This window comes from Manis pentadactyla, chromosome 13 (genome assembly GCF_030020395.1).
Source record: "Manis pentadactyla isolate mManPen7 chromosome 13, mManPen7.hap1, whole genome shotgun sequence".
NCBI classification, from domain to species: Eukaryota; Metazoa; Chordata; class Mammalia; order Pholidota; family Manidae; genus Manis; species Manis pentadactyla.
In genome coordinates this window covers 29102464-29116781 of record NC_080031.1, presented here as the reverse complement: position 1 = coordinate 29116781, position 14318 = coordinate 29102464, and the positions used below count along the sequence as shown (strand labels likewise).

General features: G+C 43.0%; 1 protein-coding gene across 1 annotated transcript in view; it reads right to left on the bottom strand.

Annotated features, from left to right (window-relative positions):
• Positions 1-13047, bottom strand: part of TMEM123 (transmembrane protein 123) — a 67788-nt gene extending 54741 nt beyond the window's left edge. The window contains exons 1-2 of the mRNA XM_036902802.2: positions 12491-13047; positions 8283-8339 (exon numbers count right to left, since the gene is read on the bottom strand). Coding sequence (XP_036758697.1) covers positions 8283-8339; positions 12491-12590 — 157 coding nt within the window. The 5' untranslated portion in view covers positions 12591-13047. The remainder of the gene's footprint in view (positions 1-8282; positions 8340-12490) is intronic.
• Between the last annotated feature and the right edge of the window lie 1271 nt (positions 13048-14318).

Sequence of the window (14318 nt, the reverse complement as noted above, 5' to 3'; positions counted from 1 at the left end):
GGTTTTAAGTGGGACCCCGACCAGTATTTTTTATGTTTCGGGTAATTCTAATGTGCTACTAAATTTTGAGGAACATTGCTTTAAGGTTTCTTCCAGTTCTAAGGTTTTATAATGGCAGAACTTAAGGTGCAGTAATATGACTAGATGTAATATGACAGTTTCTAAGATTTATCCTGTGAAAATCCTCTAAAACGGGGCCACAGAGGAAATTAAAACTGCCAGTTTTCATGTTGTCACCCCCTCCCCCGCCCACCATCTTTCTCAAAGACAAGGAAGCGTAACAGAATGGGATTCTCTCCACTCTCCACTTGGTCTAGCCCTCAGTTCTCCGTCCTTCCTCTGCCTCTGTCTGTCACGAGGCTTTCCCTCTTTGGACATGGCCTGGCCCACTCTCCCCAACCAGCCCATTGCGATCTCCCAGCTGTTCTCATTCTCAACGTCTCCACCAGTAAGAACCCCCAGAGGTGGTGGCCAACTATCTGGTTTTGGCCAGCACAATGAAACATGGGAGTTCCAACTCAAATGCCCAGCCTCCAGCCACCACTTCTCACCTCCTTCGCCCACGCCGTCAGCAAAATCTCTTCACCTCCACTGCCACCTCTTCTGACCAGTCATCTAATTAGACTGATTTGTTTAAAATCCAGCCATGGCTGCCCATTGCATGGCTATCAGATCTGAGCTCCCTGAGAGACTTTAGCAACCCTGCTCCTTGCCTCCCAGGATCAGTAAAGACTCCCAGCATCCCTTCCCCAGGTTGCCTTTATGACTCTCTCTTATTCCAGTGCAGAGCACAGCTGTTCCTGTCATGAGAAAAAGCCAGGCAGCCTGAACAAACCAGGGCACCTGGTCAGCAGGAACAATGACCGCAGCACTGCCGGGAGCCAACCAGGTGCTCGCGGGCCTCCTGAGCCTGAACGCCCTGCCCCACCCCCTCCCCACACCCCTCCTCACTTCAGGGCCTGGGTACAGAGGCTTTATCAGAACAAAACGAAAGAAAACAGAGTTGTCCAGGGACACAAGAATAGATTATGGCAATTCTTCCACTAACATCTAAGCCCTGTTCTTCCTAATTGTAATGCCGAAGACCCTAGGTCCAGCTAAAGGAATATTGGCAGAGTGCAGGTGGTGATGTATTTTGAGCTGGGGCTCCCAGCTGATCCTGCAGGTGAGGCTGGGGTAGCTGGCACACAAACTGGTTTCCTCCTCCCAAGCCATTCGTTTCTCCTTTGTTCTTGGAACAGAAATGTGTGCTGGGTTGTGTGCTGGGCACTGGGAAAATGGTGGTAAGCAATGAACACTGCCCCTGCAGGAGCAAACTTTTTTGGTAGGGGATCGTAGACTTAGATAAAGCATCACACAAAAAGATATGGTCCTCTGAAGGCCTGTAACAAAAGGTCAAGGACTATTCCCTGCAAGTAAAGCTTGAGCAAAGATCTGAAGGCTGAATGGGTATTAACCAGACAAAGGCAAAGGATGGGAGGGATGAGCTCTTCAGGGTGCAAGAACAGCATATGCAAAGGCTCTGTGGCATGGCAGAGGGGCCAGAGACTAGAGGGATCAAAGGGAGGGTCACTGTGTCCGAGGAGCAAGGAAAAACATTTTTATTCAGCTTTTAGTTTATGCTAGGTGCTATTTTAAAGGTTCTATTTCTTACAGAAGGAACTGTAGACATACAGGGAGATTAAGTAACTTGCCCTAATTCACATATAGCAAAGCAGTTATTTTTCTCTTTGTATCTCCCCTGAAATACAACAGGGCACACGTATTACAGGGAAAAACACTAAAACTAGTGTACCAAATTCACTATGAAGTAAAAAATGTAGTCAAACCAGTTCTTACTGATCAGTCATGTAACAGACGAAAATTGGCACTTCTAACTAGCTGTTTTCATGTCATAAGATGGAAGCATAAGGCAATGTTTTGCAGGAGAGGGTTAGTTCCCATTTTAAGAAACTGCACCTGTGTAAAGTTTGAGTTTAAAAAAACTAAAAATACTTGCCGGGAGTAATATGAATAATGATTAAAAAGATACTTTGCTGTAATTTCAAAATTCCCACAAGAACGATATACTACTTTTATCATCAGAAGAAAAATAATAAAAAGACAGACAAGCTAACAAAGTGAAAGCCTAATTAAAATGGGCAAAGGACTTGAATAGGCATTTCTGCAAGGAAGATACACAAACGACCAAAAAACACATGAAAGATGCTCACCATCCTTAGCCAACAAAGAAAGGCAAATCAAAACCACAATGAAATGCTTTTTTTATGCCTACTAGGATGTCTAAAAGTTATATAACCAGAAGTACCAAGAAGGATGTGGATAAATCAGAATCCTTCTACACTGCTGGAGGGAAAACTGTGCGGCAGTTCTTTATGTTACCATATGACCCAGCAATTCTACTCCAAGGTGTATATCCAAGAACACAGGCCTACACAAAAATCACAGTGTGTACAGCAGCATTCTTCATAATGGCCACAAAGTGGGAACAACCGGAATGCCCATCAGCAAATGACTGGATAAACTTAATGTGGTCTGTCCACACAATGGAATATTATTCAGCCGTAAAAGGGAGTGAAGTACTGAATACATTTTACAACTTGGATGAACTTAAAAAAGTGAAAGAAGCCAGTTACAAAAGACCACATATTACATGATTCCATTCATATGAATGTTCAGAATAAGGTTATCTATAGGCAGAAAGTAGATTAGTGATTGTTTAGGGCTGGGTATGGGTATGGGATGGGCAATAGGGAGATGTAGCTATGAGGCACAAGGTTTCTTTTTGAAATGATGAGAATGTTCTAATATTGGCTGTGGTGATGGCTGCACAAAGCTGCGAACAAATTAAAAGCCACTGAATGTACACATGAAATGTGTGAACTGTATGGTATGTGAATTATATCTCAATAAAGCTGTTTTTTAAAAAAGAAATAAAAAACATCCAAGACAAAAATGAAAATATTCTCAACTTGGTTAAAGGAATGTAAATCCAAATGCTAAGTTTTATTAATCACATCTCAGACTGGCAAATACCAAAATGTTTATTACCTAGTGCTGTTGAGGCTGTGGAACACAGGCACCTTTTACTGCTAGTGGAAATAAACTACTGTAATCTTCTTGGAAGAAAATTTACCAAATACATCACCAATTAAAATGAACATGCCATTCGAGTCTGCAATTCCCCCACCTGAAGAGCGCCAAGGTGCCCCTGCAGAGGTATGGGGACACCGGCCAGGAAGCATATTCACTGGAGCCTGAAATAGCCAAGATTGCAAACACCTACGTGTCCATCAACGGGGGGAATGGGTGAATGAGCCATGCCGCACCTGTGCTGTGGATGACCTGGAGCCACTGGAGCAATGAAGTCTAAGTGAGAATCAGCTGGGTAGAGAACAGTACGATGATAATGTACACCATCCATTTACATTAATAAAAGGTGCATATGCAACATCTGGATTATGCTTAGAATTATTTTTTGGAAGGATACATGTGAAACTGATAACCATTTCTGCCTTTAGATACCATATGAATGGTTATTATTTGTTGTTATTCCAACAAATGCAATAAATACAAGAGCAGATCTTTGGGTGGAAATTATGAATCTGAATTTTAACTGTTATAGGACATTTGGGAGAAAGATAGAGTAGGACTCAATGGAGAAAGGAAGACTGTATCATGTATTTCAAAATGGCAAGTGCTGTTTGAATTTTTAAAATTAGGTACCTGTGTTACTTTTAATTTATAATTAGTTGTAAACAAAATTACGTATTCAAAAAAAGGTGAAGATTCAAACCGTGAATACCCAATTCCAATACCAATTATTGCTTAACTCTAATCAGTACATTAGACAAAGCCCCTTCCTAAGAACTTTATACATCTGGGAGCTGTTCTTGAGAAATCTTTATGCACGTGATGGGGTAAGTCATCAAGTTTAGTCTGAAAGAAATCATGAGAATCCATAGCAAGCCTACCTGCTTTCTATGAAAAAGGCATATTTAATGAAAGATAAAAGAGAAATGTGCTTTTCACAAAAGGACAAATACTGTATGATTCTGCTTATATGAGGTACCCAGAACATCAAATTCATGAAGATAGACAGTAGAATGGTGTTTACTAGGGCACAGCGGGAACGGGGAGCTATTTTTTTAGTGGGCATAGTTTCAGTTTTGCAAGATGAAGAGAGTTCTGGAGATGGGTGGTAGTGCTGGTTGCATAGCAATATGAATGTCACTGATGCCACTGAACTACATGCTTAAAAAATGGTTAAAATGGTACACTTTATGTGTATTTTACCACAATAAAATTGGAGGCAAAGGGGGTAAGAAGTGTCACATACTCAATCTCAGTTGAGCCCATTCTCCTATTCAAACTAGAATTCAGATTCAAGAAGGACCTACTGTGCACCCGCTGGGTGCCAGACCCTTCACAGGCATTATCAAAACATGACCGGGAGTCTGGTGGCTGGCTTTCTGCCCTAGTCTACTTTCTTCCTGGGGGTGAGGGATAATGCTTATCTTCTACAATATCCTTTGTTTTTTCCCGCTTTGGGGAAGAAAAAGAAAGTATAAAAAATTCCTCAAACTTTAATTTTTCTCTTATTTCTGTTGCTGTTCAGCAATTCTCAGCGTTGTGCTTTCTCAGTTCATGTACTTCTTCCACTGTTTCTCTCTCCTAACACTGTTCATTGTGACCTTCTCTCCCCTCCCGCCCCCACAAACCCAAGCCAACATTCCCAGCTTTCCTCAGTCTTTCCAGGACACATACAACAGACTGGCTACTCAGCCCCGTATCTTTAACTCTTAAAGTGACTTGAAATGATTTAAAATATTAAATGTTTCCTTTTATAGTTCACATCACAATAAAGTACTTCAGCAGTTCTTGATCTGAATTGAAGAATCTCATCCAGCTCCTAACTCCACCTTTAGGATGCTTTAGGAGAGAAAGATACCAGGACAGTTTCCATTTATTAGTACATCTGCTGTCTTGAGGGTGCAGAGGATGAAGGTACAAGGTGGTTTAGAATCACGTTAGCATTTTGATGCTTGAAAAGCTACCCTCACCCCCATAAGAAAAAAGGCCCAGAGAAGTTAGCACAGTTGCCAGTTACATGTCTGGCTTCCTCTCTAGAGCCTGTTCTATTATATTTTTGATGTCTCAAAATAGAGCTCTCACAACTTAAGTAGTGTATTTCCATTTCCTAATTTCCTATATGTAATAATGTAACTGCACTTGTGACCCAGCACTGCCTGTCAGCCATGGTATCTGCCTGTGCTTCTTGGATGCAGGGGTTCTCTCCTGTTTTGGGGCACCTGCACAACTGTTCCCTCTGCCTGGAATGCTCTTCTGAGGTTATCTGCATGGCTGGCTCCTTCCCGTCACGCAGGTCTCAGCTCAAATGACCGCACCTTAGAGAGGTCCTCCCTGACCACCCAGCCTGAAGCAGACTTTCCCTAGTCACTGTTTGCCATATTACCATTTATTTATGTAATTATTTATTTTACCCTGTTTATTTACTTTTTAAAATCATGACCCAAAACCATCTTCTTTAGTTGTTTATCTTCTTACAGTCTGTATCTTCCCGCTTAGATATAAACTTCATGAGAGCATCTGTCTTACCACTACATGCGACTAGCAGAGTAGGCAGTCAAAACAAACATCTGTTCAGTGAATAAGTGAACATAATATTGCATGATTTTCCCATTCTACATTCCTTGAGAAAACATCTGATGATGTTACAAATCACCAGCAATTTTCAAATGCAGTCTCAAAAACAAGCTGAGCACAAGCAGTGGTCTTTGAGGAGTTGAAGCAGTCTTTAAGTACAAACAAGTTCTTCAAAGCAGGGAAATTCTTTCCTACATCAAATACCTAGTTACAAACAAATATCATTGTCTATTGGTCTATCTATCTAACACCATTTGCTTCTGAAGCAACCTTTCAGGCCAACTAGTTCCTGTCTTATTATAGCTTACGACATAATAGGAAGTTTCCACCTAATCTTTCTTTCATATCTAAAACATTTTACCCAAAATAAATAGTAGTAGTATGGAATATGGAATTATGTACCTCCTAAATTCTACTTCAGTAAGATTTTATTGATTCCACTGGAGGTAAGAATTGGAATACAGAATTATTTGAGTGAGCTCTTGCCAAATTTCCACTGCCCTCTTCTGCAGAAATCTAAGCCCAAGCCAAGCCCATCTGTTCAAAGTTGCTATGGTCATGCCATGTCTATGGACAAAACTAACCCTACTAGAGAAGCCCAAATGACTGGGTCACAGACGAGTTACCAAGCAGAAGGCAGTCACAGATGGATGAAACGTTAAGGAAGATCAATTGCTTTGAAACTTGCTTGGAGCAAATTACGCCCAAGAAAAGAGCTTCCAACTGGATGGTAGCAACCCACAACTCTGAGATTGCTCATTCTGGGGAAGCATCAACGCCACGTGACCGCAGAGAAGGCTCTATCCTCAGTGATCCTGAGCTGTTGTTCCCATTGCCAGTGAGACCTGCTGGCCATTCTGAACCATATCATGTTCCCTTGTATCCTTGCCCTAAACCCGTTATGAAAAACAACCTGGGCATGTGGCTTCCTTGCACAATACAGAAAAAATTCATCTGTCCACAGACCCTAAAATATAAACCCTCTGACTATACATGAAATGGGGAAAAGTATTTCCTATACAAGCTGAAAGTGCTTCAAACAAGTCCCCAGAGAAAAGAATGTCAAAAATATTGCTGTCCTCAGATAATGATTAGGGCACACAGAGAATGGAACTGTTACACAGAATTCAGTGGTTACTGGAAAGTAACCTCAATTCCTGTTTGACTTCAAGTATCTATCTTACTCCTTAAAGTACCACCACAACAAACAGCTGTAACAATGGAGAAGGTTGGCCCACGGACCAGTTATGTCTGCAAACTGTATATACATAGTGGTTCTTTGAAAAGACAAGTCAGCAGATAAACTATGTGTTTGGTTCCATAATTCAGTTCAATGTGTGCAAACCTACTATGTATCAGGCAGTGTTAGGTACCAGGATGAATAAATCAGATACTACTCTCAAAGAACTCAGATGGAAACTAAAAACCAAAAACAACAAAAAATTAGGGTGAAGAAGATTTGCTGAATCCAATGTGGTGAGTCCACATTAAAAATGATAGACACTCAATGCTCAGAGTAGTGTTGCTGGAAGTCTCCACTTTTTCCAACAATACATTCCTGGAATACATACACATCATACAGGAGTTTGCCCAAGATATTATTTTCCCATTGGGATTGGTACCAACTAAACTGTACTACATAAACAGCACCGAGTTAGTTGGTAAACAGTATGTTCAAAAAACAATGTTTCAACAATTCGAGGGGTCTATGTTACTATAACAAACAAGGTATTAAGCATCATGTTCTATAAAAATATTACATAAACAACATGTTACACAAGGGCTTTTGAGATTCAAAGAAGACATAAAGGGAATGAAACAGTTATGCAAAGTGTTACACACTGAACAAAAAATTTTTTTATAATAGCTAGATTATCCGGTCTCTTTGGAAAAAATTTTTGAGGCAATGTTTTCTTTTTTGCTCAATTAATTTCCCTGGACTGGAAGGGGCATTTGAAATCATCCTACTGACTCTGGAGCCATTCTCAAAGTACTTCATTGATCTTTAACATGCTTTGATGGTTTACTATTGATATGTATGACTTCAGCCTGGTTTCCATATCTATCCACGCTAGTGAACTCATAATTCCAAAGAAATTCACTTGTCCTTAACAAAAAGCACAAGGGAAGTGTCTCACCACTTGTTTTTTTCAACAGGGAAGCAAGATGGTGGGTTAAAATCTGACTGGTGGTTGAAACGTAAGTAGGGTCTCCCTAGCATCTGCCAGGTAAATTAGGGCTACCATGACTGACTGACTTAAAGAGTGTTCTCACCAGCAAGCCAGCAGGCTTATGTACTCATATTTTATATCTACAGGAAGAGTGAAAACTACACCTAATCTGTGCTTCAAAACTCAGTATGCATTTCCAAGATGCTTTTAGTCTTAGAATTTATTCACATCTTCGCTGGACTGAGAAAGACTGTCTAACCAGTGGACTATCATTCATTGATGCCTTCTAAAGGCAGTCCCTGAGGTTGGCTTTAGGGATTCATGAATGAATAACTTATGACTAAAACAGGTCAGCGTACCAGCGTTCATGTACTCTGCTGGCTGACAGAACTTTATGTATCCTAGACAACTGAAAATCCATTTCTTAAACCTTTTTAAACTCACCTGTTGGCTTAGCACTGGAGTTTGCTAGAAGCACAGGGTTCTTTGTGTTGGCAGATCCTATAAAAATAAAAAATATCCTGTGACGAAAGGACATTTAATATTTAACTAAGAACACTGGCAACACGTTGTGGGGGTGGTGGAGGCGGTGTGGGGGAGGGTACGTTATTCCACAGGAAGTTCTACTTTGCCGCTGTTGCTATGAAACACACCTTGAAACTGTCAGTAAATCTGGAACTGTGTTACTGGGGTTCTCAAGACAGAAAACATACAGCTTATGTAACAAACACGTACAGACTATGAGTAAGTAAGTACTCACCGACTTGAGTACAATAGCTTGCCAAAGATCATTGACCCACATGAGGACCCAGTGATTGGTGAGAGAGAAATGGATTTCTGCTAGTGATAACTGTTCCTCTGAGTGAGGTGGACCTCTTGGGAGGGGCCCTTTCTGTTCACGGGTGCCCCTACTTCTTGTACCACCAACACCCCCAACTTCATACAATGGAGAGAAGATGACATGGGAAGGATTTTAACTGCAAGCCTTCTCATCACAAAGAATGTTTCTTTCAATTTTTAGTGAGTACCTCGAGATTTGGAAAAAGTTTAGAAGAATTCTATGCCCCAATTAAGCAACTTTTCAGAGTGGTTTATTGACCTAGGGTCTCTATATCATGGAAGATTAAATACATGTATATCAAGTGGGAAGAGAACAAGTGTATTATTGTGTATTTTTCAAAAGGCAGACCTCTCCCACAGTAAACAACCTTCCAAGTACGAAGAAAAATAAGCAATGACAACTTTGAAGGATCTTTTGCTGTGTTCAAATTTCTCTTGATGGAACTGTGTTATCCATTTATCACAAAAGGATATGGCATGAAAATTAAACTTGAAAAAGATCAAGTTAGTAAACTATACAAATGTGTTTAGCAGTAGGTATCAAATAACTGCTAAAATTATGAACATTTTACTACATGCCAGGCCTCCTGAGGAGCATGTAACTTACATTAGCTTAATCTAACCTTCCCAACAATTCTGAGACAGGATACAGTGTTGCAGTGACAGAAACTGAGGCCCAGTGAAAGCCACCCTGCTAGTAAGTGCAAGAGCCTGGATTTGGCCCAGTATGTTTGATCCTGAAGACTGTTGTACATGAGTGCTGAAACGGAACTGTTAATTTTCTACTGTAAGCTCGCTTCTCCCCTAGTCTTCCCAGTTATTCAGCCCCCAAACCAAGAGGTCATCCTTTGACTCCTCCCTCTTTCTCACTCCACCATCTAATCTATTAGCAAACGATTTCAGTTCCATCCCTCAAGTGGATCTAGAATCCATCCACTACCATGTGCCATCATCTTTTGCCTGGGCTACTGCAGGAATCTCCTGGTTTTGTCTCCCTGCTGCTATCCATTCTTACTAGGGATAATTTCCTGACCACTTTTTTTTTTTGGCTAAAGAAGACAAAGCAGATGATCTTTGTACCTCTAAGACCTTTTTATCCTTTTTCAATACTTATGAAACACCTACGGTGGGCAGGCACTGTTTTTGTATTCTAAGAGACATATCCTGGACAACCTATTTGCAAGAGTCTGACAGTGTGATAGAAAGACCAAATATTACAATAATGCACTGAATGGAAGAAAGGAAGGTTAAATTCATCAAGTGGCATAAACTCCCTAAGGATTAATTTCATCTCCGAACTGGCTACCTATTATAGCGGCTTTTGAAGCCTGGGATTCCTTTTAGAATTTGCCTGTTATTCGGAGGTGTAGTAATCTGCAGAGCCTCTCCCCACCTCCAGCTGAGAACACTTTACTTTGACTATGGCTTGCCTGAGATTTGATAGATGTAATCAAGAGAGCCAGAAGTGGCCATCTGCTGGCAATTTATTTGAACTCTTGGATATAGTATTTCCAAGTCTACCTTAATCCCTGGTCTTTTCAGTTAGTCAAGAAAGTTCCTTCTTTCCCCTAAGGTCCTTCAAAGTGGGTTTCTTGTTAATTGCCACCAAGAGCCCTGATTAATAGCCTCCCCAACGCCACCTCCCTTACTTAAGTCTTTCATGGCATTACCACAATCTTATTTGATAACTTGTTCATTGTCTCCCCCTCCTCCAGCTGAGGATATTTTTGAAACTATGCAGCAGACTATGAGGGATATTTTAAAAGAACACTGTTTTTATCTTCTCCCACAATATTCTGGGCAATGGCAGTATTGTGGATTTAAGCATTATCTACTTAAAGAGCCAATAGCCCCTAATGTGATTTAGTGGCAAAATGGTTTAGAGTCTGGATTCTGGCCTCTGAAGTCAAACATGCATTAGCTGTTTTACTTCAGACAAGTTAGGTGCCTTCTAAACTCAGTTCCCTCATCTAAAAAAATGGGACTAAGACTGTGAGGCTCCAATGGGATGATATATGGACCTCAACTAACATCGTGTTAAGGTATGTAAGAAAAGTGCCCGTGAAAAATTAGCTACATAAGCTCTGATTGTTAAAAACCACTGTGCCTCATAATGACACTTTATACAGATTATACATGGTATAGAGGACTAGGACATTAACCTGTTTTTTTAAGGAATCCTCTATAGGACCTTCTTTTACCCCAGTTTCAAGGTGACATTACAGTGTGTAGAAACGGGACTCCAGCTCACACTGGTTATACCAGTTCATGAAATGAAAGCTCCTAGTTCATGAAATAGAGCATTCATTCCAAGATTTCCAAATAGCACTAACCTCTAGAGAGACATTAAGTAATAAACAGAAAAGTTGAACAATGAGTATTAAAATAGGGTAAAAAAAATCCATGTTATGAGGATGAAATAAAGAAAAGCAAGGACACTTAGTTTCTCTAACTAGTAATTTATTAGAGAAATAAAAAGGTTTACTTTCACAAAGTAACAAGAAAATGGAGACCTCTCTCCATAAATATTGATATAAGTTGAGCAAGATCTACTGTTTCTTTACAGATTGTTAACTTTTACAATAAAACATCTTGTAATACTGAAAATATGATGGATATGATTTACTAACCAATCCTTTCTTAAATGGTCTCAAACTTAGGTCTGCAAAGGCAGTTTGTCACATGCACAGTTCAGCAAAGCAAACAAACAAAAAATCTGCAAAGCAAAAACTTACCTATTTCATTCAGATAATTCTAGCAAAAGAAGGTATTGTGCCTGAACCATATGGTTTTGCATACTGCCGTCTTTATCTGTTGCTTAGTAAAACTAATCTAAGGCTAAATATACATAAGACAACCAGAATTTGAAATCATGAACAACTTAGGTCACCTAAAGCAACTTACCTGGTTTACTGACCATTACTCAATGACCCAACTTCTGTAACAGTTGACAAAAGAGAAAACGGAATTTACACGGCATTCTTAGCTTCCTGGCCTTCTCCAGAATTTTTTAAAGTTCCCAAAGGGCCAAGGGTCTAAAAGGAAATACACCCTCTCGCCCAAAACAGAAATGTCAAAATTATTTTGTTGTGACCGTACTGATGATGCCGTTGGCTAACGATCATGCAGCTGTGATCTTAGGGCTGCACAGCTGCTGCGCGGCAGGGTGTTTACCGCGCAGGGGGAAGGCGCAAAGCGCCCACCCAACAGGGCGTAAGGCTCACCTGCGCGGGGGAGAGCCGTGCGCATGCCCCCAAAGGAAGCCCAAATTCTAACGGTGAGCGTCTGGGGACCTTAAGATTATAAATCGTTTGTTTGATTTTACCCAATAAGACGATGAAACGCAGGGGGAGACGCCTGAAAGGTCCCCTAACTGGTAGACATGTTTCCACAGGAAGCGGTGGATAGTTTCCAATCCACCTAACACTTGACAAAAGGAAGCCTAAGATCAACCCCAAACCTTCCAGGAAACATTAACTTAAGGGAAAGGCTGGGGCAATTAAGCGGAACTCTCCGCCGAAGGCCCGTACTTCGAGTAACTCAACAGGTTATATGAACTCCTCCGGGCCCGCGACCGGCGCCTGAGGAAAAACGGAGGGGAAGGACCGCCATCTCCTCCTCAGGCGGCCGCGGTGCAGGTGGAGGCCGGCCAGTGCCTCAGTTCCCCTAGCCCCTTTCGGTCACTGCCAGGTCTGCCCATGCGTTCGGCCCAAGACGCGAAGAACTTTCCCAAGTTCGGATCTGGTTGTGCAGAGACTCCGCGGGGCAGTCCGCCTCACGCCGGGCGGGGCGGCGACGCCGCGGCCACTTACCCTCAAGGTCCCTGCTGACCTCGGTGGCCTTCAGCAGCGCCAGCACCAGCAGCGCCCCCAGGATCAGCACCGCCCAGCCGCCTCGCGCGCCGAGTCCCATTGTTCCGAGCGCTGGACGCGGCGGCCTCGTTGGTCCCCGACCAAGGCGCAGGCTGCGCGAGCAGGAGCAGCCCCTCCGCGCACCGACGCCGCGCACCGACGCCGCGCACGCCGCCCCTCCCGTCGCCTGCCCCCCAATGACCAAATAGGGCGCGGGAGCCGGGCCGGGGGCGGTGCCGGGCGGGGCGGGGCGGGGCTGCGCGGGGCCGCGGTCCGGGGTGCAGTGGCTGCTCCGCGAGCCGCCCGGTGTGAACGCGGCAGCAGTTTCCTTCCTTTTCGGAAATGGCAGTTTTGTTCTTTTGGATAAAAGCGGGCCCCGCTGCCTCTCCGGATACTGAGGACGCCGGGCTCCGCGGGGCCCGGAAGGCAGTCTCTGAAGAGTAGTTCTCGGCGGGCGCGCCGGTGTCTCTCGCTCCGGCGGAGCGGAGAGGTTGCAGGCGCGGGCGGCGGAGCGCGGAGGTCACGGAGAGCACTCCGCGGATGGGACTCCCTCCGGGGGTCCTGGGCCGCGGGAGCGTTGTTTGAAGTGATCCCCACTAAGGTGGGAGGGACTGGGGGGAGGCCCTACAAATTTAGGCTACAACGACCGATAGCCTAAATGCATACAACGAGCATCCGTGATCTCTGTACAGGTAACCCCCACTTCCCGAAAGTTTGCGGTGTGCCCCTTCGCTTTCAGCAACGACCTGCTAAGTACTTTTTAAGTGGAAATCCTTAGGATTTCTTTCAGGTAGCGAAAAACAGGTAAGAATGTAGGTGGTTCCTGAAAGCGAAGTGACAGAAAGGCGAACTTGAAGAAATTGGGTGGTACTCTTGCTGTATGCCATCTTGAGCTCAGGAAAGGTTTCACAGGAAAGCTCTACTTTCAGAGAGTGCAGGGAATCTGTAAGCCAAATTGGACCGCATCCTCTTCCACCAGTTCCCTGCATCTGGGTAAGGATACAGTCTGTGCCAAAAGAAATTTGCCGAGTGGGGAAGGGTAAAGCAGGAACAAGCTCTTGAGGCCAGTGTGGCCACTAAGGCCACGGTTGCTCAAGTCTAGCTTAGGCCCTTCTCTCCTTGGTGTTTGCTGTACCGGTTTAAATGGAAAACTCTGTTTTGAATGGTTTTTGGTTAAGTCCCTCTTAAACCCCTGAGCCAATTCTACTCACCTGTCTTGATTTGCAGTGTTTCTAAAGTCTGTACTTCATTTCCACTAAGAAGTCTGAACTGACCTGTAGAAGTCTGTGGCTGATGCAGAAGGACAAAGATCGAGTCCTGGTTTGGGTAGAAAGCCCTCAGCTGACATGGAAAGACAGAAAGATCCAGTGCATAAAAATCAGCGTGAATCTCCCTCCTGCAACATTTTAAATACTGTGAATCTTTGACGTCTGATCCATATTTAATGACATACAGTAGATATCATCACAGTTAAATGCCCACAATATGAGAGATGTACTTTTTAATCTCTGGTAAATCCATCAATATGGACATGGCTGATCATAGTGATTAACTGGGGCTATCTGTCCTAAATTACAGACTTCTATCTCTTGATTCAACCAAACCTACAAATACTCCCTGGCATCCATGGGCAAAAGCAAGCACTGCACATTTAGCTTTAGGTTGCTCCATTTAATTGGGAAATCCGGTTTAGGAATACATTGTTCTGGCGACTGCCTACCCCACTGTCCAAGCAACTCACAATCCAGGCTCAGCATGTCTTTCCAACCTTGCATTGGCCGCCAGCAGA